The 27,997-nt window shown below is 40.8% G+C and overlaps 1 protein-coding gene across 1 annotated transcript in view; it reads right to left on the reverse strand.

Moving 5' to 3' along the window:
- nlgn3a (neuroligin 3a) overlaps positions 1 to 27,997 on the reverse strand; it is a 294,352-nt gene that overhangs the window by 84,976 nt on the left and 181,379 nt on the right. The window contains exon 5 of the mRNA XM_072270748.1: positions 25,441 to 25,590. Within this exon, the coding sequence (XP_072126849.1) occupies positions 25,441 to 25,590 (150 nt within the window). The remainder of the gene's footprint in view (positions 1 to 25,440; positions 25,591 to 27,997) is intronic.

Genomic DNA, 27,997 nt, shown 5'->3' on the forward strand with positions numbered 1-27,997 from the left:
TTGTTACTTTAACCTTTCTTATAAATAGTTTTATATTGGATCAAAGTATTAATTTACTTAGTTTTAACGTGAAAGGGCTAAATTACCTTGTGAAAAGAAATAAGATTTTTGCCTATATTAAAAAACATAAGGTACCAATTATTTATCTTCAAGAAACACATGTACATAAATGTGAAAATTCATGCCTTTTTAATTGATGGAGAGGGTCCATTTCCATTCTTCATTTCAAGCCAAAGCCAGAGGCGGTTTGATCCTTATAGATAATAGAATTTCCATTGTTCAACATAAAGTAATTTCTGATACTAATCAACATATATAAAAATTGCTGGCAAACACAGCAGGTCAGGCAGCATCTTTAGGAAGAGGTACAGTTGACGTTTCAGGACGAGACCCTTCGTCAGGACTAACTGAAAGAAGAGGTAGTAAGAGATTTGAAAGTGGGAGGGGGAAGGGGAGATCCAAAATGATAGGAGAAGACAGGAGGGGGAGGGATGGAGCCAAGAGCTGACAGTTGATTGGCAAAAGGGATATGAGAGGATCATGGGATGGGAAGCCTAGGGAAAAAGAAAAGCCCAGAGGATGGGCAAGGGGTATAGCGAGAGGGACAGAGGGAGAAAAAGGAGAGAGAGAAAAGAATGTGTGTATATAAATAAATAACGGATGGGGTACGAGGGGGAAGTGGGGCATTAGTGTAAGTTTGAGAAGGCAATGTTCATGCCATCAAGTTGGAGGCTACCCAGACGGAATATAAGGTGTTGTTCCTCTAACCTGAGTGTGGCTTCATCTTTACAGTAGAGGAGGCTGTGGATAGACATGTCAGAATGGGGATGGGATGTGGAATTAAAATGTGTGGCCACTGGGAGATCCTGCTTTCTCTGGTGGACAGAGCGTAGGTGTTCAGCGAAATGATTTCCCACTCTGTGTTGGGTCTCGCCAATATATAGAAGGCCACATCGGGAGCACCGGACGCAGTATATCACCCCAGCCGACTCACAGGTGAAGTGTCGCCTCACCTGGAAGGACTGTTTGGGGCCCTGAATGGTGGTGAAGGAAGAAGTGTAAGGGCATGTGTAGCACTTGTTCCACTTACAAGTCTAAGTGCCAGGAGGGAGATCGGTGGAGAGGAATGAGTGGGACGAATGGACAAGGGAGTCACGTAGGGAGCGATCCCTGCGGAAAGCGGGGGGAGGGGTAGGGAAAGATGTGCTTAGTAGTGGGATCCCGTTGGAAGTGGCGGAAGTTATGGAGAATTATATGTTTCACCATGGATGTCCAGTCCCTATATATTTCCATTGCCATCAGGAAGGACTCAAAGCTCTCCGCTTCTTTTTGGATTCCAGACTTAGCCAGTCCCCCTCTACCTCCACTCCGCTCCGCCTAGCAGAATTAGTCCTTACTCTTAATAATTTCTCCTTTGGCTCCTCCCAATTCCTCCAAACTAAAGGTGTAGCCATGGGCACCCATATGGGTCCTAGCTATGCCTGCCTTTTTGTTGGCTTTGAGGAACAATCTAAGTTCCAAACCTATTCTGGTATCTGTCCCCCACTTTTCCTTCGCTACATCAACAACTGCATTGGCACTGCTTCTTGCACACATGCTGAGCTCGTTGACTTTATTAACTTTGCCTCCAACTTTCACCCTGCCCTCAAGTTTACCTAGTCCATTTCCGACACCTCCCTCCCCTTTCTAGATCTTCCTGTCTCTATTTCTGGAGACAGCTTATCTACTGATGTCTACTATTAGCCTACGGACTCTCACATCTATCTGGACTATTCCTCTTCTCACCCTGTCTCTTGCAAAAACGCCATCCCCTTCTCGCAATTTCTCCGTCTCCGCCGCATCTGCTCTCAGGATGAGGCTTTTCATTCCAGGACGAGGGAGATGTCCTGCTTTTTTAAAGAAAGGGGATTCCCTTCCTCCACCATCAAATCTGCTCTCAAACACATCTCCCCCATTTCACGCACATCTGCTCTCACTCCATCCTCCCGCCACCCCACTAGGAATAGGGTTCCCCTTGTCTTCACCTACCACCCCACCAGCCTTCAGGTCCAACATATAAATCTCCATAACTTCCGCCACCTCCAACGGGATCCCACCACTAAGCACATCTGTCCCTACCGCCCCCTCTGCTTTCCGCAGGGATCGCTCCCTAAGCGACTCCCTTGTCCATTCATCCCCCTCATTCCTCCCCACCGATCTCCCTCCTGGCACTTATCCTTGTAAGCGGAACAAGTGCTACACATGCCCTTACACTTCCTCCCTCACCACCATTCAGGGCCCCAGACAGTCCTTCCAGGTGAGGCGACACTTCACCTGTGAGTCGGCTGGGGTGATATACTGCGTCCGGTGCTCCCGATGTGGCCTTCTATATATTGACGAGACCCGACGCAGACTGGGAGATCGTTTTGCTGAACACCTACGCTCTGTCCACCAGAGAAAGCAGGATCTCCCAGTGGTCACACATTTTAATTCCACGTCCCATTCCCATTCTGATATGTCTATCCACGGCTTCCTCTACTGTAAAGATGAAGCCACATTCAGGTTGGAGGAACAACACCTTATATTCCGCCTGGGTAGCATCCAACCTGATGGCATGAACATTGACTTCTCAAACTTCCGCTAATGCCCCACCTCTCCCTCATACCCCGTCCATTATTTATTTATATACACACACATTCTTTTTCTCTCTCTCCTTTTTCTCCCTCTGTCCCTCTCACTATACTCCTTGCCCATCCTCTGGGCTTTTCTCCCCCCTCCCCCTTTTCTTTCTCCCTAGGCTTCCTGTCCCATGATCCTCTCATATCCCTTTTGCCAATCAACTGTGCAGCTCTTGGCTCCATCCCTCCCCCTCCTGTCTTCTCTTATCATTTCAGATCTCCCCCTCCCCCTCCCACTTTCAAATCTCTTACTAGCTCTTCCTTCAGTTAGTCCTGACGATGGGTCTCGGCCCGAAACGTCAACTGTACCTCCACCTAGAGATGCTGCCCGACCAGCTGCATTCACCAGTAATTTTTATGTGTGTTGCTTGAATTTCCAGCATCTGCAGATTTCCTCATGTTTGCGTTCTGATACTTATTGGCATTTTGTTATAGTATCAGGGAAGCTAGGTAACAAATTAATGGTATTAGAATATAGATGACCGAGGCTTCTTTGAACCTTTTTTTTCACTTTTGTCAGATCTCAGTCTGTACTCATTGGTGATGGCAGGAGGTTTTAATTGTTGTTTAGATCCAGCTTTAGATCGTTCATCTTCTAAATTAGTGGTACCAAATAAATCAGCTGTGTTTATTCAGCACACACACAATGCTGGTGGAACACAGCAGGTCAGGCAGCATGCTGCATTCCACCACCATTTTGTGGGGGCTGCTTGAATTTCCAGCGTCTGCAGATTTCCTCGTGTTTGCAGCTGTGTTTATTAAATCTTTTCTAATGAAATGTGGTATTGTTGATGTTTGGCTTTTTTTCATCCACTGGACAAGGAATGTTCATTTTTCTCTCAGGTCCATCATATATATTCCAGGATTGATTACTTTTTTTTCCTGATAGCCAAACGATTCTATTAGTTTGATCCTCTGAATATAAAGAGATTGTTGTCTCAGATCATGCTCTTGTGCTCTTATCTTTAAATCTTCCTGGCCTTCTTCAAACAAACAGGTTTTGGCGTTTTAATCTAACTTTGCTATCTGATAAAGATTTTTTAAAGTTTATGGAGAGATGAATTACTCTTTTTTATGTAGAGTGCGTTAGAGGAGACTTCTCGCCTTATCAGATGGGATGCCTTTAAGGCGTATACTAGAGGACAAATTATTTCTTATACTGCAAATATTAAGAAAAAAGCTAATAACGAGAAAAGTGATTTAGCTAACTAGTTGAAACAATTAGACCAACAGTATGCCCTGGTTTCAGATCCTGCTTTATATAAAAGGCGCATTGAAATTAAAACTAAATATCATCTTCTTTTAACTTACCCAATTGAAACTCAACTCCTAAAAGATAAAAGTCAATTTTATATTCATGGAGACAAAACAGGTAAATTATTGGATAATCAAATTAAAACCTTTATAGCTAAACAGCAGATTAAACAAATACGTAAAGCTAACGGTGATAGGACAACTGTTCATTTAGAAACAAATAATACTTTAAGAGAATTTTATTCTAGACTCTATAGCTCTGACTCTCCTAAGGGTAACATTGTACTGAACAATTTTTTAGACCAATTAAACATTCCCACAATTACTATTGACAACAGAAAGCAGTTGGAACAACCTACTTCTTTTGAGGAAATGTCGAGGCTGTGCGCTCATTGCACTCGAGGAAAGCTCCAGGTCCAGACGAATTTTCTGTAGAGTTCTTTAAGACCTGTTCCTCACTGCTTATACCTCATTTATGTTCAATTTTTTTTGGAGTCATTTAAACTGGGCAGGCTGCCTCAATCTTTCTATGTGGCTTCCATTTTGCTTATCCTCAAAAAGAATAAGCATCCCATTGAATGCTCTTTCTATGGACCAATTTCTTTACTTAATGTTGACACCTAAGATTCTATCTAAAGTTTTGGCCCGTAAATTATGAAAATAATTTACCATCTGTCATTTCTGACAATCAGACTGGATTTATCAAAAATCGATATTCTAATTTTAATATTCGTTGTTTATTAAATGTTATCTATTCTCCTTCTAAGGAGATATTGGAATGTATGGTATCCCTAGATACTGAGAAGGCTTTTGACAGAGTTGAATGGAGTTATTTATTTCAAACTTTAGAAAAATTTGATTTTGGACCTGATTTCATTCAATGGATTAAATTACTTTTATTTAGCTCCCTCTGCTAGGGTTATTACTAATATTCATAACGCCAAACCATTTCAGCTTCAACATGGCACCCAACAAGGTTGTCCATTGAGTCCTTTGCTTTTTGATCTGGCCTTAAAACCCGTAGCCATAGCCTTTCGAGAATCTAATGATATCACTGGTATTTTAAAGAGAAGCACTATCCATAAACTTTTGCTTTATGCTGATGATCTAGTGCTCTTTATTTCTAATGTTGAGACTTCGTTATCCTAGGTGCTTTCTTTACTCTCCTGTTTTAGCCAGTTCTCAGGTTATAAATTGAATTTACATAAGAGTGAACTTTTTCCTTTGAATAATTGGATATCAACTAATTCTAACCTTCCTTTTAAAATTGTAAGAAACCAATGTACTTCCTTAGGTATAACAATTACTAAAAATTATAAGTGCTAATTTAAAGAAAAATTTCTTACCCTATTGAATTATGTATAAAGGACATTATCAAACTGGTTGCCTCTTTCCTTATCATTGATTGGTTGAATTAATTCTATTAATATAAATATTTTTATCCCTGTTTTTATCCCTAAATTTTCTTTTGATTCTCTAGATTTTATTATATCATCCTATATAGGGAAAAATAAGCATTCTAGATTAAACAAAATTCATCTGCAGAAAGCTAAAAAGAATGGAGGGCTAGCTTTACCAAACTTTGTTATATTATTGGGCAGTTAATATATGTAATCTTACATTTGGGTTATATTACATTAATCATGAGGATTGTTCGATGTAGGTTTCTTTAGAAGCTAACTCTGAATAAATTTTCTATTATTTCTCTTCTTGGATCCTCACTTCCTTTATCCCTGAGTAAGTTAACTGACAATTTAGTAGTTAAACATACTAAGAGAATTTGGGTACAATTCCGAAACTATTTTGGCTTATTGAGATTTTCTCTTTCAAGTCCCATTTTTTCTCATTATTTTTTAAAATCTTCTATGATAGATGTGGCTTTTAAAGAATGGGATAGATTAGGTATTAAATGCTCCCTGGACTTGTTTATGGAGGGAAGTCTCCTTTCATTTGAGCAACTGTCAGCTAAATATAGCTTACCCAAAACTCACTTTTTTCGATACCTACAAATAAGAGACTTCTTAAGGTCTCAAATATGTACATTTCCTAAAAGTCCTGATAAGAATCTACTAGATGTAATTTTTAATTTGAAACCTTTTTATAATGGATCTATATCTAATATTTATAATATTTTGCTGGGAATGAGAAGTGTTCCTTTAGATAAAATTAAAACCTTTGGAAACAAGACTTACAGACTTCAATTTCTGAGGAAACTTCGAATGAAATTTTTAATTGGTTAACACTTCATCGTTATGCGCTCACCACTCTCTCCTACAATTTAAAGTGGTCCATAGGGCCCATATGACCAAAGATAAGTTGTTTCGCTTTTAATTGGATCTATCTCCTTACTGTGATAAATGTAATAATGGAGAAGCTTCACTCATTCATATGTTTTGGACATGCCTGAGTCTTGAAAAATATTGGAAAGAAGTATTTCAAACCTTCTCGGTACTTTTTAAAGTGAATTTTAAGCCTAATCCTTTGGCCACTTTATTTGGTATTGTTGGAGGAAGGATTGTTAATTTGGAGAAATCTGATTGGCACATTTTGGCTTTTATTTCTCTTATGGCTAGGAGGGCGCTCTTGTTTAAATGGAAAGATGTGATCCCGCCCACTCATGTTCAATGGCTGCGTGATGTGATGTCATGTTTAAATTTAGAGACGATTCGGTGTTCAATTTCTGAATCTAATCAAGACTTTCAAACATTATGGGGACCTTTTCTGAACTATTTTCAAAACCTTTGATTTGCTGTTAAAGCACAGATGATGGCTAATAATATACTCTTTTTTCTTTTTTACTAATCAGCTTCAGTCTTGGTAGCAGGTTAGATTTTTCTTCCATATAATAAATTTACTATATTTCAATATTATGAATTAATCAATTTGTATGAATATGCAGTAAAGAGTTTGCATGTGTGATTCAGTATAATGTATTTGATATATTTCTTTTTTCTTGAACTTTGTATCCTCCTATGTAGAAAATTAATAAAAATATTGAAAAAAGTTCTGTGACGACTAGTCAACAATCGTGGCTGCACCAGATTTTCAACAATCTAATCAGCATTCTGGATGCCACACATTAGAGAAGATGCAAAAGTTTTACAGATTACAAAGGATACAGATGAAGATAACAGTCATGAGAATCAAAACTAACATGAGAGATAACTTCTTTCTTTTCGGCATGTGCATGCGTTTGTGTGTGTCTGTGCGTATGCATCTGTGTGCGTGCGTTCGTGTACAATGTTGGCAGGACAATGTCTTTTTCATGTCTTTACAAGGCGCAGACTGAGGAAGAGAGACTGTGCGGTGCGCTACTCCTCACAGAGACATTTCGCAGTATTTTTCCCTTTATTTTACGAGGTCAAGTTGCGATCTCGACACTCAACCTGGCACGGATGGAAAGCATACTCAGGAGCGGACCGGACTGTATTCGAACCTGGGAGCCTCCATTCCAGAGTCCGGCGCTGATGTCATTGCACCACCAGCCGGCCAGAGAAATAACTTCTTATTTAAACAGTGAGTGATCAGGGTTTGGAATGCATTGATTGCAGTGGAAGCAAATTCAGTCATAGCATTCAAAAGGTAGCTGGATAAATTCCTGAATGTAAAGAACATAAAGAGGTATGGAAAGAAGACAATCAAACTGGACTCTGAATTGTTCTTACATAGAGCCAATACAATTTGATGAATCGAAGGGTTTCTTTCCTGCGTAATCATTCAGTGAATATGTGAAACTTGAGGGGAAGAAGAAACAACGGAAGTATCTGTGGTCAGGTGGAGACTGAATAATGGAAGTGCTGTTGGTAACAGTTGAAACGAAGTGGTAAGGGTAGTGTATAACAAAATACATGACTTGAACAAGTGCAAAGAAGAAGAGATGAATGAAATCGGAAATTACTAGGAAAGAAGGGAGAAAAATTGCTGAATATGTGATATTGGTCTGAAATGGCTTATTATCTGAGATTGTTGACTTTATTGTTAAGTGTGGAAGGCTGAAGATGTGTAGCTGATCCTTGAATTTGCATTGAGCTTTGTTATTATGGTGTAGGAATTCACTGCAACATAGAACAATTGTGTAACAGAGTACAATGCAAACTAATACTTAGAATCATTGAAACATAGAAAACCTACAGCATCATACAGGCCCTTCAGCCCACAAAGCTGTGCCGAACATGTCCTTACCTTAGAACTACACAGGCTTACTCATAGTCCTCCATTTTTCTAAGCTCCATGTATCCACCCAGCAGTCTCTTAAAAGACCCTATCATTTCTGCCTCCACCACTGCTGCCAGAACCCTATTCCACGCACTCACCACTCTCTGCATAAACAACTTACCCCTGACATCTCCTCTGTACCTACTTCCAAGCACCTTAAAACTATGCTCCCTCGTGCTTGCCATATCAGCCCTTGGGAAAAGCCTCTGACTATACACATGATCAATGCCTCTCATTATCTTGTACATCTCTATCAGGTTACCTCTCATCCTCCATCACTCCAAGGAGAAAAGGCTGAGTTCACTCAACCTATTCTCATAAGGCATGCTCCCCAATCCAGGCAAAATCCTTGTAAACCTCCTCTGCACCCTTTCTATAGTTTCCATGTCCGTCCTGTAGTAAGCGACCAGAATTGAGCACAGTACTCCAAGTGGTGTCTGACCAGGGTCCTATACAGTTGCAATGTTACCTCTCGGCTCCTAAACTCAGTCCCATGATTGATGAAGGCCAATGCACCGTATGCCTTCTTAACCACAGAGTCAACCTACACAGCAGTTTTGAGTGTCCTATGGACTCGGACCCTAAGATCCCCCTGATCCTCCACACTGCCAAGAGTCTTACCATTGATACTATATTCTGCCATCATATTTGACCTACCAAAATGAACCACCTCATACTTATCTGGGTTGAACTCCATCTGCCACTTCTCAGCCGAGCTTTGCATCCTATCAATGTCCCACTGTAACCTCTGACAGCCCTCCACACTATCCACAACACCCCCAACCTTTGTGACATCAGCAAATTTACTAACCCATCCCTCCACTAACTCATCCAGGTCATTTATAAAAATCACAAAGAGTAGGGGTCCTAGAACATATCTCTGAGGCACATAACTAGTCACTGGCCTTCATGCAGAATATAACCCATCTACAACTACTCTTTGCCTTTTGTGGGCAAGCCACTTCTGGATCCACATTGCAATGTCCCCTTGGATCTCATGCCTCCTTACTTTCTCAATAAACCTTGCATGGGGTACCTTATCAAATGCCTTGCTGAAATCCATATACACTACATCTACGGCTCTACCTTCATCAATGTGTTCAGTCACATCCTCAAAAAATTCAATCAGGCTTGTAAGGCACAACCTGCCTTTGACAAAGCCATGCTGACTACTCCTAATCATATTATGCCTCTCCAAATGTTCAAAAATCCTGCCTCTCAGGATCTTTTCCATCTACTTACCAACCACTGAAGTAAGACTCACTGATCTATAATTTCCTGGGCTATCTCTACTCCCTTTCTTGAATAAGGGACCAACATCCACAACCCTCCAATCCTCCGGAACCTCTCCTGTCCTCATTGATGATGCAAAGATCATTGCCAGAGGCTCAGCAATCTCCTCCCTCGCTCCCCTCAGTAGCCTGGGTTACATCCCGTCCAGTCCCGATGACTTATCCAACTTGATGCTTTCCAAAAGCTCCAGCACATCCTCTTCCTTAATATCTACATGCTCAAATTTTTCATTCTGCTGCAAGTTATCCCTACGATCGCCAAGAACTATTTAGCATTGTCATTGCATACCAATATTCCTTAGAGTGCAAGAATTCCCAGCAGTATGACTATAGGCCAGTACCATCAATCTGCAAGATTCCCTAGAAGCACTTCAAAGATACCATCGAAACCTTAGAGTAAAATGGTAAATTTTTACCATTCTTCCCATGGTAATGATGCACCACTGGCATTGGTCTGCTTCAGACATTGATTAAGTGTTTATAAAACATCTATTGTGTAAATCCTTAACAACAGGGAGGAAGATTTACATAGCATATTCTGTCCGATTTATATACAGTATAAAGATTTAACATAAAGTATCAATTGTGCAACAGTGCACTGCCATGTAGCAAAGTGGCTACAATAAAATTGGACTAACATGCAAAGAATACATATTGCAATTTAACATAAAATTTGATAGTGTTCTGTATGTTTAAGCCATAAGAGTGAAGTATGATTTTGCATGAGTATTTAATGCCATTAACTACACATGCAGTGTACTAATATTTAAACATTTACTATTGCCATAATCTGTTTAGTAAATTTTGACATTACATTCATATCAGTGAAAATCCCAAGGCAGGAGAGCTAGATCACATTGTACTCTCCTGTCTGGTCTATGGTGCTGAATTCAAACAATATCCACCATGTAAATCAAAACAAAATAAAATCCTGAAATACGTTCATGGGCACAGTTTATAAATCACAAAAGCAATTAATTTTCAGAGTATTCTCATTAACTACCACTTCCCAAACAGTGTTACATAACAAAGATCAAAGTTCAGAGGTTCTAAGTAATTTTATTACTCAGAGAACATATATGCTCCCATATACAACCCTGAGATTCAAACTCACCAATATATATAAAGAATACAGAATATACAGAGCTGCCAAGAATTTCAAGATGTAATCTCAGGATTCAAGCTGCCACTACATCATCGCAGTTGGTTTAATCTGGGGTACAGACCCTGAAATTGAAGTGCAGGCTACCGAGTCACCAACTGCGAGCTGGTAACCTGTGCAATACATCCCAGTATAATAATAAGACAATAAGTTATAGGAGCAGAAGTAGGCCATTTGGCCCATGAATCTGCTCCACCATTCAATCATGAGCTGATCCAATTCTTCTAGTCATCCCCACTCCCCTGCTTTGACCCCACACCCTTTGATGCCCTGGATAATCAAGAACCTATCTATCTTCGCCTTAAATACACCCAATGACTTGATCTCCACAGGTGGCACCAAGTTTCTAGAAGCAAAACCAATCCTGTCGTGCTCCATTTTACCAGGCCCTAGATTGGAATTCAAGAAAAATAAATTCTGATCTTATATATCAGACACTCCTGGATCTAAAGTCCAGCACAGGGATTAAAGGAGTTGTGGTAATTTTCCTTCAGATGTTCAGCATTTATACTCTTCCCTATGCTGATGCACTGAGTTGCCTTTCTGTGATGATGGGATTAATTCAGATGCTCCCCACAGCAGTACAGCAGGCTGTGACTTTTTAGAACTCTGTGTGAGTAAACAAGTCATTGCTTCCTCTCTGGGTAATGAATAGTGAACAGTGTATATTGTGCCCTTGAACATTCTCCTCTACTTGCCAGATGTGCTGGATTAATAGTTATTCGTCCAAGTAGATTTGTGCTGTCATTTCCGCTCATTAGTGCTTACACAGAGACTCCAAAGAAACACTATTAATCCTCTTTATTTGCCACAATAACACCCCCTTCCCTGAAACAGCCCACATTTGGTCCAACACGAGAAATCATTTTGGTTTTATTCCTGGCTTAAGGAAGACATTTGTGCTCAGGATTTCAAAAATGAATAATTAGCTGCTCTGCTTTTAAAATATTTGTTGTTCTCCTTTTTATTTAATTCTTTTTAAGTCTATGACTACAAATTTGATTTAATATGAAAGTAAAAAGGGCTGCCTGAAATTCAGTGACATGGAGCTGTTTTTTTCTCAATTTGCCCATCCCAGTCTGATCCTCATTAATCTGCAGAAAAAAAAAGCAGGAAGACATGACTCCCACTTCATTTTCTGTGCTTTAACAGACCATGCATAACACCCAAGCTATTTCTAAATCATTATCAAATATATCCAATCACTAATTTATTCCCTAGCTGTTACAACCCAGGTCTCCCTCCAGTTTTTTTTAATTAAACCTAATCCAATTCATTGTCTAGCACATATTAGCATATCTATCAGCAATTTCTTTCAAACCCATGTTAATACTCCAATTCTTATTACTTCCTAAGAAAACCATACTGTATATTAACAAACACAATAATCATTTCCTAAATATTTCAATCTGATTTGATTAGACGCCCTTGCCTCTCTTGCTATCACAAAACAGCATAATCAGAGTGAACGTGAGACTGGGGGACAATGCTTTGAAAATTGATCATGATACCAAGACAGAGTACATCACTTTTTAGTAGCAGCTTATCTGAGCTTCTAACTAAATGTAGGAATTGGATGCACGCCAGCTCTAGCAGGGCTTGCAGACCGTTACTTCCTACAAACTGAAAGCTAACATCATGAATGGCCGTGATGCTTCACTCCCAAATGAGCTCAGTGCCTTTAATGCATGCTTTGAAAGGGAGAATAAAACTACACCTGTTTGAATCCCTGCAGTATCTGGTGACCCTGGGATCTCTATCTCGGAGGCCAACATCAGAGCATTATTCAAGAGAGTGAACCCTTGCAAGCTGCCAGGCCCTGATGGTGTGCCTGTTAGGGCTCTGAAAACCTGTGCCAATTAACTGGTAGGTATGTTCCAAGACATCTTGAATCTCTCACTGCTGCAGTCAGAGATTCCCACCTACTTCAAAAGGGCAACAATCATACCAGTGCCTATGAAGAACAGGGTGAGCTACCCCAACAACTATCACCTAGTGGCACTGATATTAACCGTGATGAAGTACTTGAAGAGATTGGTCATGGCAGGAAACAACTCCTGCCTAAACAAGGACCTGGACCCACTGCAATTTGCCTACACAATAGGTCTACAGTGGATGCAATTTCACTGGCTCTCCACTTGGCCTTGGATCACCAGTACAATATTAGTACCTAAGCCAGGCTGCTGTTTATTGATTGCAGCTCAGTGTTCAACACAATAATACCCTCAGTTCTAATCAACAAGCTCCAGTACCTGGGTCTCTATACCTCCCTCTGCAAATGAATCCTTGACTTCCTCACCAGGAGACCACAGTTGGTGCAGATCGGAAATAGCATCTCCTCACTGACAATCAACACTGGCATACCTCAAGAATGTGTGCTTAGCCCACTGCTCTACTCTCTCTATGTGATGATGTGGCTAGGCACAGCTCAAATGCCATCTATAAATTTGCTGATGACACAACTATTGTTGGCAAAATTTCAGATGGTGACAAGGAGGCATACAGGAGCGAGACAGAACAACTGATTGTTTTCACAGTAAAAGTACTCAACATTAGTAAGACTAAGGAATTGAGTGTGGACGTCAGAAGGGGAAGTCAAGGGAGCACATGCCAGTCCTCATTGAAGGATCAGAAGTGTCAAAAGTGAGCAGTTTCAAGTTTATGGACATCAACATCTCTGAGGATTTGTACTGGAGCCAATATATTAATGTAATTAGAAAGAAACGATGACAGAGGCTATATTTCATTAGGAGTTTGAGGAAAATCGGTATGTCATTAAAGGCACTCAGAAATTTCTACAGATGTACCATGGAGAGAATCCTAACTGGTTGCATCACCAACCAATTCAATTCTGATCCCATTCTGGCATAGAAGGGCCACTGATCAGGACTGGAAAAAAAAACTGCAGGGAGTTGTAAAATCAGCAGCTCCTTCATGGGCACCAGCCTCCCCAGCATCCAGGACACCTTCAAATGGTGACGCCTCAAAAAGGAAAAAAGGTGGCATCCATCACCCATGAGAAGAGGCTAACGGCTCGACTGGTTCAAGCTGACAGGAAGGCAACAGTAGCTCAAGTAACCACTCGTTACAAAAGTGGTGTGCAGAAGAGCATCTCTGAATGCACAACACATCAAGCTTTGAAGTGGATGGGCTACAGCAGAGCAAGACCACAAACGTACACTCAGTGACCACTTTATTAGGTAAAGGAGGTATGGACATGATGCATTTGGGCTTCCAAAAGACACTCAACAAAGTGCCATCAAAATGGTGGAGCACAGTTTAGGAGTATTGGGGGAAGTATGTAAGAATGGGTTGAATATTAGTTAGAGTACAAAATAAAGAATTGCAATGAATTGAGTGGAATGGTAGTGTAGTGGTAGCATTACGTTAATACAACGCCAGCAACCCAGGTTCAACAATGCTGTCTGTAAGGAGATTATACGTTCCCCTCGTGATCACATGGAATTCCTTCGGATGCTTCAGTATCCTCCCACGTCCCATGAACATATGAGTTAGGGTTAATAAGTCATGGCACACTATGTTGGCACTGGAAGTATGGCGACACTTGTGAGCTTCCCCCAGCACATCCTTGGACTGTGTTGGTCATTGACATAGATGATGCATTTCACTCGTCATTTTGATGTTTCAATGTACATGTGACAAATAAAGCTAATCTTTCATTGTTAAATTTCAGTTTGGAAGCTTGTGAACAATGGAGTACTCCAGGAATCAGTTCTGGTCCCCAATTACAGTAGCATACAGAAGTTTGGGCACCCCGGTCAAAATTTTTGTTACTGTGAATAACTAAGCAAGTAAAAGATGAACTGATTTTCAAAAGACACCAAGTTAAAGATGACACATTTCTTTAATATTTTAAGCAAGAAAACTTTTTTATTTTCATCTTTTACAGCTTCAAAATAACAAAAAAGGAAAAGGGCCCGAAGCAAAAGTTTGGGCACCCTGCATGGCAGTACTTAGTAATACCCCCTTTGGCAAGTATCACAGCTTGTAAACACTTTTTGTAGCCAGCTGAAAGTCTTTCAATTCTTGTTTGGGGGAATTTCACCCATTCTTCCTTGCAAAAGGCTTCTAGTTCTGTGAGATTCTTGGGCCGTCTTGCATGCACTGCTCTTTTGAGGTCTATCTACAGATTCTCGATGATGTTTAGGTCAGGGGACTGTGAGGGCCTTGGCAAAACCTTCAGCTTGCACCTCTTGAGGTAGTCCATTGGGGATTTTGTGTCCATTGTGGACAAAAAGTTCTATTCAAAAGGTTCAAAGGAACATTTAAACAAGCCTGATGCATTTTGGAAACAAGTCCTGTGGACTGATGAAGTTAAAATAGAATATTTTGGCAGCAATGAGCAAAGGTATGTTTGGAGAAAAAAGGGTGCAGAATTTCATGAAAAGAACCCCTCTCCAACTGTTAAGCACGGGGGAGGATCAATCATGCTTTGGGCTTGTGTTGCAGCCAATGGCACGGGGAACATTTGCTAGTAGAGGGAAGAATGAATTCAATTAAATACCAGCAAATTCTGGAGCAAACATCACACCGTCTGTAAAAAAGCCAAAGTTAAAAAGAGAATGGCTTCTACAACAGGATAATGATCCTAAACACACCTCAAAATCCACAAGGGACTACCTCAAGAGGCGCAAGCTGAAGGTTTTGCCATGGCCCTCACGGTCCCCTGACCTAAACATCATTGAGAATCTGTGGATAGACCTCAAAAGAGCAGTGCATGCAAGACGGCCCAAGAATCTCACAGAACTAGAAGCCTTTTGCAAGGAAGAATGGGTGAAATCCCCCAAACAAGAATTGAAAGACTCTTAGCTGGTTACAAAAAGCGTTTACAATCTGTGATACATGCCAAAGGGGGTGTTACTAAGTACTGTCATGCAGGGCGCCCAAACTTTTGCTTCGGGCTCTTTTCCTTTTTGTTATTTTAAAACTTTAAAAGATGGAAATAATAAAGTTTTCTTGCTTAAACTATTAAAGAAATGTGTCATCATTTACTTTATGCCTTTGGAAATCTGTTTATCTTTTACTTGCTTAGCTATTCACAGTAACAGTAATTTTGACCAGGGGTGCGCAAACTTTTGCATGCCACTGTATTTATTACTTTATTAATGACCTGGATGAAGGGGGAGAACGTAAGGCATCCAAGTTTGCCTAAGACATGAAAATAGAAAGAGGCACATGCTATGAAGAAGATGCCTTGACTCTGTAACATGATATAGATAGACTGAGTGAATGGGTGAAAATCTGACAAATGGAATACAATGTATCAGATCATATTAATGAGGAGTGAAAAGGCAGATTTATTACCTGAAGGGTCAATGGCTAGAAAAGGGTGAAACACAGAGGGAGCTGCGTGTTCTTGAGTATGAATCACAGAACTTGCCTGAAAGGCAGAAACCTGTACCTCCAGAAAGTTGTGGAGGTTCATTCTTTTGAAATATTTAACATGAATGTAGATAACTCATTGAAAGGATCTCTGTCTCCACTACATCTGCTCTCAGGATGAGGCTTTTCATTCCAGAATGAAGGAGATATCCTCCTTCTTCAAAGAAAGGGGCTTCCATCAACACTGCCCTCAACCGTATCCCTTTCATTTTATGGATGTCTGCTCTCAGCCCATCCTCCCACCAGCCTACCAGGGATAGGGTGCCTTGTCCTCACCTACCACCCCACAACCTTCTGTGTCCAGCACATAATTCTCTGTAACTTCCGCCATGCCTAATGAGATCCCACCACCAAACATTATCTTGCCCTCCCTCCAACTTTCTGCTTTCCACGAGGATCACTCCCTATGTGAGTCCCGTGTCCATTCGTCCCTCCCCACTGATCTCCCTCCTGGCACTTATCCTTGCAAGCAGAACAAGTGCTACACCTGTCCCTACACCTCCTCCCTCACTACCATTCAGGGCCCCAAACAGTCCTTCCAGGAGAGGTGACACTTCACCTGTGAGTCTGTTGGGGTCATATACTGTGTCCAGGGTTCCCGGTGTGGTCTCCTGTATATTGGTGAGACCCGACGTAGATTGGGAGACCACTTCACTGAGCACCTACACTCCATCTGCCAGAAAAAGTGGGATCTCCCAGTAGCCACCCATTTTAATTCCACTTCCCATTCCCATTCTGATATGTCAATCCACGGCCTCCTCTACTGTCATGATGAGGCTGCCCTCAGGTTGGAAGAACAACACCTGATATTCCGACTGGGTAGCCTCCAACTGATGGGATGAATATCGATTCCTCGAACTTCCAGTAACAGCCAACCCCCAACTCTCCTCTACTATTCCCCATTCCCTTTCCGCTCTCTCAACTTATCCCCTTGCCTACCCATCATCTCCCTCTACTGCTCCTCCCCCTTTTCTTTCTTCCATGGTTTTCTGTCCTCTCCTATTTGATTCCCCCCTTCTGCAGCCCTGTATCTCTTTACTTCACCTCCCTCCCTCCAGGTTTCACCTATCACCTTGTGTTTCTCCCTCCCCTCCCTCCAGCTTTTAACTCCGACTCCTCATCTTTTTTTCTCTAGTCCTGCTGAAGGATCTCGGCCTGAAACGTCAACTGTACTCTTTTCCATAGAGGCTGCCTGGCCTGCTGAGTTCCTCTAGCATTTTGTGTGTGTTGCTTGGATTTCCAGCACCTGCAGATTTTCTCTTGTTTGTGATTGGATAACTGATTGAAAGATTGGCGGATTGAGGGCTCTACATGATGGGGTAGGCTTGAAGAGATATGCGCTCAATTTCTGTTTATATTGTCTTGTGCTCTTAGGAACCACAATTCTCGTCCACACATTAGCCAAGATTTTCATTCGTTTACTATGTTTTACTGTTAAGTTGTAACTTTCTCCAAAATCTGTGCTCCAAAAATGATGTACACATTCCCCTGTTGAAAAAATCTGTCCACACTAATCTAGTCACTGGAGCCCACTTGAACACCACACTCCTGTTCACAGCTAATTTCTCAACTGTGTCTCGATGTAAGCCGCCTGCTGACATAGTTATTACATGTGGCTCATTTATGTCACCGATGTAAATTGCTCAGATGTATAAACGAGCCTGACAATTTGTCCACTGTCACATAACCATCCTCTGCTTTCTTGCCCATCCAGACAGTGGCTCAGCAGCATCTGGGCACAGTTCATTAGGATTCATTCATACCCACATTTGGCTGAATTAGATGAAAACTAACTTGAAATACACAGTATGTGCCATCACAAAACTTCCTTCCAGTCCCATTGCATTTGCCACAACAAGGCACAGAAGTTTTAAAGAAGTTGTTTTCAAGACCTGTTGGTAAGTTTCACTTTATAGGAGTTGGGTCTTGGAGCATCAGACATGAGAGTTTTAAAAGGTACTGCAGGTTTCAGGACTTGCTTTTGAGTTTCACTTAACAGTACTCTAAAGATTCAAGATTGCTTATTTCCATTTCCATTCTTCAGTACCCAAGTGTAAAGGAGAACTAAATGATCATTACTCCAGATTTGATGCAGCATAGAAAAACACAGTAAGCATAAAGAATACGATAAAAGAATATACAATATAAATATAAAATCAATCCTATAAAACAGAATGTACACAGTTATATACTGTACATGGACTGATTGTATGAATATAAAGTACATAAAGAGGACCATTTTCAAATTGTCAGCTAATAGTTGATTTGCTAATTAGCTAATTAACAGTAGCCAATAAATAGAAGGGTCAAGTCGAGTGGCCATATTGACAGTGGAAACAGGAGAGTAGCCCAGGTGTGGAATGTGACTGCAGCTCTTTAAATTGGCTTCAGTGAGAAGGCAGCACTGAAGTTTTATTTTGTTGTTCTTAGTCCTTGATTCACTGTAGTTAGGGCAATGGAATGTTCCTCCTGCAAGATGTGGGAAGTTAGGGAATCCCAGTCTCCTTGATAACTACATCTGTGGGAAGTACGTCTCGATATATTTCCTGGCAGACTGGGTGAAGAAACAGAAGATGGATCAGAAGGTACTCAGGATCACCTGAGAAGCTGTGCGTTTCATATATTAGACTTTTACGAAGTGGTCATATCCAAGGTGTAGGCTTCAGGTAGATAGGTAACCAGCAGAAGTAGTAACATGTGTAGGCAGTATGTGCAGGGTTTTGCTGTAGCTATTCCTTTCAGCAGCAAGTATACTTCTTTGGATACTGTTGAGGGGGATGTTCTTTCAGGGGTTAGCAGCTGTACATAACCCCTGGCACTGTGACTGGCTCTGAGGCTCAGTGGGAAAGGGTGCAGTGAGACAGGGTGATGGTGGTGGGAAACCTGACTTAGGCAGAACATGGGATGAGGCCCTGCAGAATGAGTGTTTTAAATTGCTTTAAATTGCATCTATTTCAATACATATAGCTTAACAAACGAGGTGAGTAAACTAAGGGTGTGGATTACTATGGGGACTGGGATATTGTGACTATAACTTGAGAGAAAGGCAGGACTGTTAGTTCCAGGAAATTGCTGCTTTAGGAACGGGTAAGAGTGGAAGAAGTGTTTCCCTTTTGATGAGGGAGTATGTAACAGCAGTGCTTAGAGGGTATTCAAAATAAGGATTGGTCACCTTGATAGGGCTATATTATAGACCTCCCTCCCCCCTCCCCCCCCCGACTGATCAGCAGATATATTGAGAAATTGCATGTAGTGAGAATAATAGAGTAATGCTAGTGGGAGATTTCAATTTTCTGAATGTTGACTGGGGCAACCAGAGTTCTGAGATTCAGGATGGGGCAATATTACTGGACAGAATTCTGAAGAAAAGTCTACCATCACTTGGATAGTCAAGACCTGATCAGGAATAGTCAGCATGTTTTTATGCGTGGGAGTTCTTGAATCTTTTGAAGAGGTAACTAAGGAGATTGATGAAGTTCGGCAAGTAGATGTCACCTATGGACTTTAGTAATGCCTTTGACAAGGTTCCGCATGGTTTTCTGATCTGGAAGCGGGAGTTAATGATGGTAACGAGCAGAGAACGATTGTTGAAGGTTAAATTTCTGAGTGGAGGCCTGTGACTAATGGGGTACTCCAGGGGTCAGTATTGGGATCTGTTATTCATTGTTTGTGTAAATGATTTGCATATGAACGTACATGGTACATTTAGCAAGTTTGTTGATGATACAGAGTCGGGGGAAGGGCTCTTGTTGATAGTGAAACAGATTGCAATGAATAGCAAAAATATCTTGTTCAGTTAGGGAGAGGGGCTGAGAAATGGCAACTTGATTTCAACTTAGATAGCTGTGAGGTGACGCATTTTGGATCCAGGGTAGGATCTACATAGTACCCTGCGATTCACTGACAAGTACTGTGGAATAAGGACTGGGCATAAAAGTGCACAATCTGCTGAAAGTGGCTGTGCAAGTAGGCAGGAGAGTGAAGAAGGCATTTAGCATATTGACCTTCATCAGTTAGGGCATCAAGTTTTGGAATATCGATATTATACAAGTTGCTAGTAAGGTTGTACTTGGAGTACTGTGTACAGTTTTGGTAACTTTTATAGAAAAGACATCAGCAAGCTGGAGAACATGCAGAAGAGATTTGAATATGCTGCCAGGATTAGAGGTCATGAGTTATTGGGAGGGATTGGCTATGCTAGATCTTTATTACTTGGAGTGTAGGTGACCTGAAACATTTATAAAATCATGAGGGGTGTGGAAAAGTTGGACAGTCATAGCCTTTCCCCCAGGGTTACAGTCCAAAACAAGAGAGTACAGATACAAGGTAAGTGGAGAGAGATTCAAGAGGTCTGACAGGTAACTTCATAGTTAGTAGGGTAGTGAATACCTGGGTTGAACTGCTGGAAGAAGTGGTTGAGGTTAGTACAATTGCAGCATTTAAGAGGCATTTTCATAAGTATGTGAAGAGGAGGTGCTTGGGTCAGCTGGCTCCGGCTCTAGCTGGGAGAATGCTGTGGTCAGCAGGAACCAGTTGGGCCATACAGCTTGATTCTGTGCTGTATTGCTCTGACTCCATAACTTGAAGCCCGCTTTTATTTACATGAAAGAATAAATTAATACTTACAGCATCATAACATCATATAAAGTAAGTTCATAGATCTTCACAGCAGTTTCATGTCCTGGCTAGTCAGAGTTACTTATGCTAAGCCTACTTTCCAGATCTCAATCAAAATCCATAGCCTATGGCACGTTTACCATTCACACTGCTGCTTTTTCAATGTGATGAGGTTTCTGCCTTTTGGGTAAGTTCTTCACTCCCATCATTCCTTGGTTGAAATAGAATTCCTAAAATATTCTCTAATACTGCTACCAAAAACCTGAAATTCATGTGACCTTTCTATTAAGTGAAACATGTTCTCACTTTTATCCTCTCTAGGCTTCGCAATTTAATGCATCTTGATTAGCTCTTGCTTCAGGCTTCTTAGTTCCAATGGAAAAAAATCAATGTAATCACACTCTCCTCATAGTCAACATCCTCCAGCCTAGTAATGCTGTCATAGGTTTCCTCTGCAAACTCTCTGGTCCTATTGTATCTATCCTGCAATACCGTCACCAGAAGTGGACATGGCTGTGCCCCAATTGCTGCCTTAACAAGCTCAAGCTTTACCCCCATGCTCTTATATTTTATGCCTCATCTAATTAAGATGAGTCTCCCATGTGTACCTATCTGACCATATTATCCCAGTCCAACCGCCTTCAGCTATCTGCGGATTTATTGCTCTGCGCTCGGTATCCTAATACTTAATGTATATACTCTTGTTTGCATTACTACACTATTAGGAAAGTAGCATTCCAAAAAAGGAATAGTAACATCATTTCATGCCTCATTCTCTCGTTTGCATGTCATTTAGCCCTCATACCACTACCCCTTCTGTTTTTCAAGCTTCAGATAGTTTAATCATACCCTTCTACCTATTCTTCCTCTCTGCATTGCAACACTGCCCTCAGATCTTATTCATTTTATAGAGCAACTAACTCTAAGCTAGACAGTTAGCTATGAAAAACTAATGGTAAGATGGTGGTGTGTTCGCACACAGCAGCTACGAGGTCAAACAAAGGTGCTACTGATTTTTTTGATGTAGTTTTTATGGTCACAATACTCTGCTGGACACTTAAGAACTGCAGGTCTACCCTATCAGTGAGTTTCCTGTTGACGGAGAAACTGAAAGAGCAGGACTTGGTGTGGACTGTGATGCTGCCCATGACAGAGAGGAGTTGGTCCACAAAGGAAATGAGCAGTCTAATAGTTAGTAATCATTTCAGTCGCTTTTCTTGTGATTGCGAGACCCTGTTGGACATTGCTGGTTTGGAATAGTGCAAGTCCAGTTCATCAGTCTATTGGCGAACGGTGGGGGGAGCCACGTGGCCTTGGACCTAACGAGGACTAGGCCTCAAGCCACGGTGTCACTTGTTTGCAGCTCCCAGGAAAAGTTTGGAGTCAGGCACTCCACTGGAGTGCCGGAGGTCGTATGGAGCAATGTCCTACTGGAGTCAGTGCTGCCGTCCAGAGTTCACTTGGCAGAAGACCAGCTATATTGTGTTTGACTTCAGGCTGCTGCAACTTTCATGGACTCAGGGACTTGAGCTATATATTTTTTGTGTCACTGTATTTTACTGCTCTTTTATATGTGCCTTATTTGCTGTGTATGACTAATGCTACTGCGTTTTGCACCTCGATCCCAGAGTAGTGTTTCATTTGACTATATTGATGGGCATTCATGTCTGGTTGAATGACAATTAAACTTCATTTTGAAGTTGAAAAGAGTATGGCTAGAAGATTAAACAGTGATGTAGAAACAATGTTTCACAAACTGAGACTAAAAATGTAGATAATTTGGATGAATTTCTAAATTCCAGCATAAGTGTTCGATAGCCAGGGCAGCAAGAAAGAGAAGGCTTGGTCTCACCCGTGAAAATGCCGTCAAGTTTGGCGACAGAGATGTGCATGTAAATAGTGCAGATTACAGAAGAGTGTTGATGGGAACGTGCAAAGAAATGCTTGTGGTATTTGTAAAATTGGTACGAAGTCAAGTGGCACAGAGGAGCTAAACACCAATTTTGTCAGAGTAGTGTTCAGATCTTGGAATGCATCTCTTTCAGCAAAAAGCTGGTGGATAACTCCATTAGCACATGTGCTTCCAACCATGATGCAGGCTCTGATGCCAGTTTCTCACCCTTCAATGTGCATTTTCTGATTACCTTCTGATCCTATCTGTGGATCCTGTTGACATACTGCAGAAGCTGATATCCTAGTCATGCAAGGTGTGTTTGCTACTGTGCTAGCACAGCTCCTTCTCATCCAAGCTGAACCATGCTGGCGACAGAAAGCAGTGTTTAACCATATTTGCAGCGTGTCACAACAACCCGGCAACCCATCCGAAGATTGCTCATGTCGTTGAGGTGCATCGTGGGAAGGTGTCAGCAGTTCAATGGATCACTCAGGAAGACAGCTTTCATCAGTTCATCTCTAAACATCACCAAACCCCTTGATGTTGCTTATCACCTTTGCAAAATGTTGCTGTCTGACACCACTGAAATAGCCTTGGAGTGAGGCATGTCACAGCCAGAGATATCGAAGTCAGGAAAAAAAAGGAACACCAAATAGAGATTCATTGACATTTCAATGAGATATGCCATGATTTATAAATTTGCTTTGGAATATTACTTTGTGTTGACTTTTACTTCTGGAACACGGGCACTCTGATAGTAATGGGAGTTTTTAAGTCAGAGTCATGGTCGGCTGGTGGCACAGTGACATCAGCGCCGGACTCCGGAATGGAGGTTCCCGGGTTCCAATCTAGTCGGGCCGTTCCTGAGTACGCTTTCCATTCGTGCCGGGTTGAGCGTTGAGCTCGCAACTCGACCTCGTAAAATAAAGAAAATACTGTACTGCGAAATGTCTGTGTGAGGAATGGCGCGCCAGACGGTCTCTCGTTCCATGCCTTGTAAGGCATGAAAATGCCCGATGCTGGCCTCTCAGGCCTGAGTCGACGTCATCTTCATCATCATGGAAAGGGATACAGCATGGCCCACCAAGCCCATGCTAATCATCACCACCCATCTACACTAAACCTTCAGTTTGTATTCTCCCAACATTGTCATCGACCCCACCCCCTCTTCACTGAGCTACATACAACTTGCAATGGCCAGTTAATCCACCAACCCACATGTCTTTGGGGTGTGAGATGAAATCGGGGCCCCAAGAGGGAACTCAGATGGTCACAGGGAAAACGTGTACACTCCACACTGAGGATGGTGACACTTTTACCGTATGGCCTGGTATGGCAATTTCAAAGTGCAGAAATGTAAGGAGCTGCAGAAAATGATGGACTCAGCCTAATGCTTCAAGGGCACATCCCTCCCCATAATCGATAGTACTTACAGGAGGCATTGCCTCAAGAATGCAACAAACAACATCAAAAATCCCTGTGATTTGTGCCATATGATCACAGTTAACATCAGTCAAGAAGTACAGAAACCTAAAGACCTACAGCACCAGGTTCAAGGAATGGTTTTTCTACTTGACTTCAACCATTTAGTTCTTGAGACAACCTCCACAAACCTAAACATTACCTCAGTATAGCAACACTATCGCTATTTAGACTACTTTGCACTAGCATGAACTTCTTTTTGTTCTAATGTTCTTTCTTGTTTAATTTATATTTTTCTTATGAATATTGTGTCTCAAATGCTATGTGCCTGTGATGCTGTTGTAAGTAAGTTTGCTTCCTATCATGGCAACAGTGGCATAACTAAACTTTGAAAATATACAGCTTGTCTTAATGCTGATAATTAATAATAACAAATTGTCATAAATTCTTCAAGGAAGGAAAACTGCTCATCCTTATTTAGTCTGACATTTGTATGACTGGATTCAAATACATTGCTGGCCCGTAATTGCCCCCCTCGGTGACAATCAATTAGGGATGGACACATCTCACAAATAGTTTTAAAAATCATATTGTTAACAGATAGCCTTCGTTGACCTGCAGCTTTCCTCTGTTTTCTCTGGTGACTCAACATCCTAGCGGACTGTTACAGAATGAGGTCAATGAGATAGCAGCTGAGAAACTGGGATGGGTGAGTATGTTTCACTGCCAATAGTCAAACAGCAGGTGAACATTGATTTTGGGTTTCAGTACATCCCAGTGCTAACATGTGGCGTTCACAAAGTTCCCTGCTGGGGTCTGCCTCATTTTCAATTTCGGAATATTGCAGCTTTTAGCAGCCAGAATCAAACTCAACAATTTCAGTAGCTCACTTTTTCCGTTTGCATCAGAACTGACCAGATATGTGAAATTATCCATCTGTAATGTTGACTCAGTATAATCTGCCTTGGGTAGGGAAGGCAATTGTTGAATTAAATTTGAAACTATTGCATTCAGTCCTTTCTAATTATATTACTCAATAATAAAAAAAGTTTGTTTTCAATCAGCTTGTTGGTCTTAGCATATAACTGTCTACTCCAGACAGTTTTACTAAGAGGCATAGGTGGTGCTCTGAAACACTAGAGTTCTACTCATGTAAGAATCTGTCCATACCTAGGCATTCTCTTAGATGACGTCCAATAGGAATTGGTCTCTGAGCACCCATAATTATTTTATGACTACTGTATAATCCCGTAAATCTCAACCAGACTCAGTAAAATTCCACATTGCAACAGATTATGAAAATCAGTTTCCCAGATAACAAAGCGATTAAAAAAGACGATACTTTCAGAACGGGATACCAATTTCTATATCTATAATACTCTTGAGGCAATAATGGTTTCATTTTTTTTTGCATGCAAGGGATTATCTTGGAGGCAAACACTTCTGGTGCAACATCATTCATGTCAACATTTCATCTTTATTGCCTGAAGTTAACAGTAAAGAAACTGATTAGCTTTTTCTTACCCAGGACACCAACGCGGTAGTTGAGTGTGATAACAATGACATTGCCATAGCTTGCCAATATGCTGCCATCAATCATATTTCCTGTTCCTTCCATGTACGAACCTCCATGAATATATACCATTACTGGTTTGGGCCCACTGTCACGAATATCTGCAAGAAAAGGAACAACAGAGAAGCCAAGTGACACTGCGCTCAGGTTTCGGCCATGATGAAAACAAGTGTGGTTTGACTAATGGATATGAACACATTTTGATCACTGGAAACCTACAAAGTTTTGATTAAAGGCACCAACATATTGTCTAATACCAATATGCTGTAAGCACTGGGCACTAGGTGACTGTAATTATGAGGCACCAACTCACCAGAACATTGGGTGCCCAAAACTGCAATCACCAGGCATAAATGTGTCATGGTGGGAGCTAATGTATGATAGGCACTGGACAATAGTACATCTCAATCAACAGGCATAAGTAAATGTGTCAGCAGACATACTACAGACACCAGGTGTTAAGTTTTGGGCTAACAGGGTAGTGTGGTAAAACCTTTATACTCAAAAAATACTCAAATACTGCAGGTAAATACAGATAGTATTAAGTCACAATTTAAAAGAAGATTAAATTTATATTTTACATAGGTCACTCTCATTGATAGTTCCCTGTTCAGTGGGTAATCACAGAGGAAATGAATGAACAGGTCATAACTCTTCCACATCTGACTGGAGCAGTTACTTACAGTATTTTATTTGGCTTTTAAAGTTTTCATTGAGTTTAAAGGTGGCATTTAGCACTACAGAATATTGATACTCCAATTCTGCAGTTTTGTAAGAATACTCATGAACAATTCTAAATGTACTTCCCATTTAGAATTGTTCTAAGATTTAAAATTCCTTAGTTTCAGTCAACAGGTGTGTATGCCATAACTAGCAACTTAAAACCAATTCTGCAAGAAAATACTGTAAGTATAGCTACAGACAGCACTCATTATTCAAAACTTTAACAATTTTATCACTGTCATTACATAATCACATTGTGCTGCAGTTACTTGCTGAAGGGCAGTATTCAGCAGCATTATGTCTATTTTTGTCAAGAACAAAAGTCTCCGCTGGGCAAGTAAATACCAAAATATATTAAGGGTGGTAGCTCTTGCCTAGAGGAGAGGACCCATGCAAAAATGACCGGAAAAAGTCAAGTTACCTTGAAATACATTACAGACAAGGATATAATTATGGTTTTCTAAGGGTGTGTTGCAGGCTGGAGTATAATTATACATTTTAGATAATATTGATATTAATACTTGTTGATCTTTGAAGATAGGCATTGTCCACTAGCAATTTTCTTCTCAAAACACTTGGTTCTCAATCTAGTTTAAAATGTTTCTTAAAAAACTTCAAGAAATTATAATTCTGATTCCACTCCAATTTTTTTTTTGCAAATGGGCATCTAAATTGACTAGCTGTTCTGCTCCCAAGCATTATTTAATATCTCTCACAATGCACAATATCCATGATTGGTCTGAAGAAACACCGTATCGGTACTATCAAAATGAAGTCTAATCCAACAATTTTACTATGATAAAAGTCTCATTCTGGTGGCTGGCCTGTTAAGTATGCCATTAATTGAAGAGCAAGTTGGATAATGAAGGAAAAATAGGAAAAAAACTTTTTCTGTAAAGAATAAACCAGTTTTTTTTTGCTTTTGTGGATAGGCAACATTTATGTCTGTTAGGTCTGACGGGAACAAAATCAAGTTAGCTTTGAATATAGCAGTAAACTGGTGTTTGTGTTTTCAATTTGAGTTATTCAAGAATTACTGCCCCTCCTTTCCCTCACTTAGGTACCTGGCATCAGTGTTTGTCTGCAGTATTTTTACATGCACAACAGATATTGAACATCAAAGTGTGGACGCACAGAACATAGGCAAGGGTAGAAGGGGTTTGCACGGAGATGAGGGTTAGGAAACCTCTATGGATATCAAATAACAGACAACAGCCAATGCTGAAACGGAATGAACGATGGAGCGGACATGAAATTCCATTATTGGCTGCCTCTTTTGTCGTTCACAGATGCAGTCTGTTACTTACCTGGGAAATATTCTGTTTCATATACTGTTCTTTCACAGCCCACCTTGCTTTATCATTCTGACAAAGCTACCTAAGAGCTTGGCCTTTTCACATTGTGGACTAAAGCTCAGTCTGCCTCAAAATCATCTGAGAAGGACTTTAGAATCAGCAGTGAGGATGGCACAGGTAGGAAACAAGAAATTCCTTCTGTTCTGACAATGAAGAAAGTTTTTCGTACCAGTGACCATATATTTTGCTGAAGTATTTCATACTGTAACATTGAATTTATCAGGATTTAATATATAGTTTATCAACTGAAACAAAGACAAAATTATAAGGAAACTAACTCTGTATCTGATATCTTCCTTCATGAGTGACCATTCTAATCAGCAGCTATGCTGAAGTCCACATAAAGCAGAATAAAGCAAGTAGTGAGGTCTAACCAGGATATTAATTGATAGATAATGAAGACACGACTTTTATTAATTGACTGTTAAGA

This window comes from Mobula birostris, chromosome 10 (genome assembly GCF_030028105.1).
Source record: "Mobula birostris isolate sMobBir1 chromosome 10, sMobBir1.hap1, whole genome shotgun sequence".
NCBI lineage: Eukaryota > Metazoa > Chordata > Chondrichthyes > Myliobatiformes > Myliobatidae > Mobula > Mobula birostris.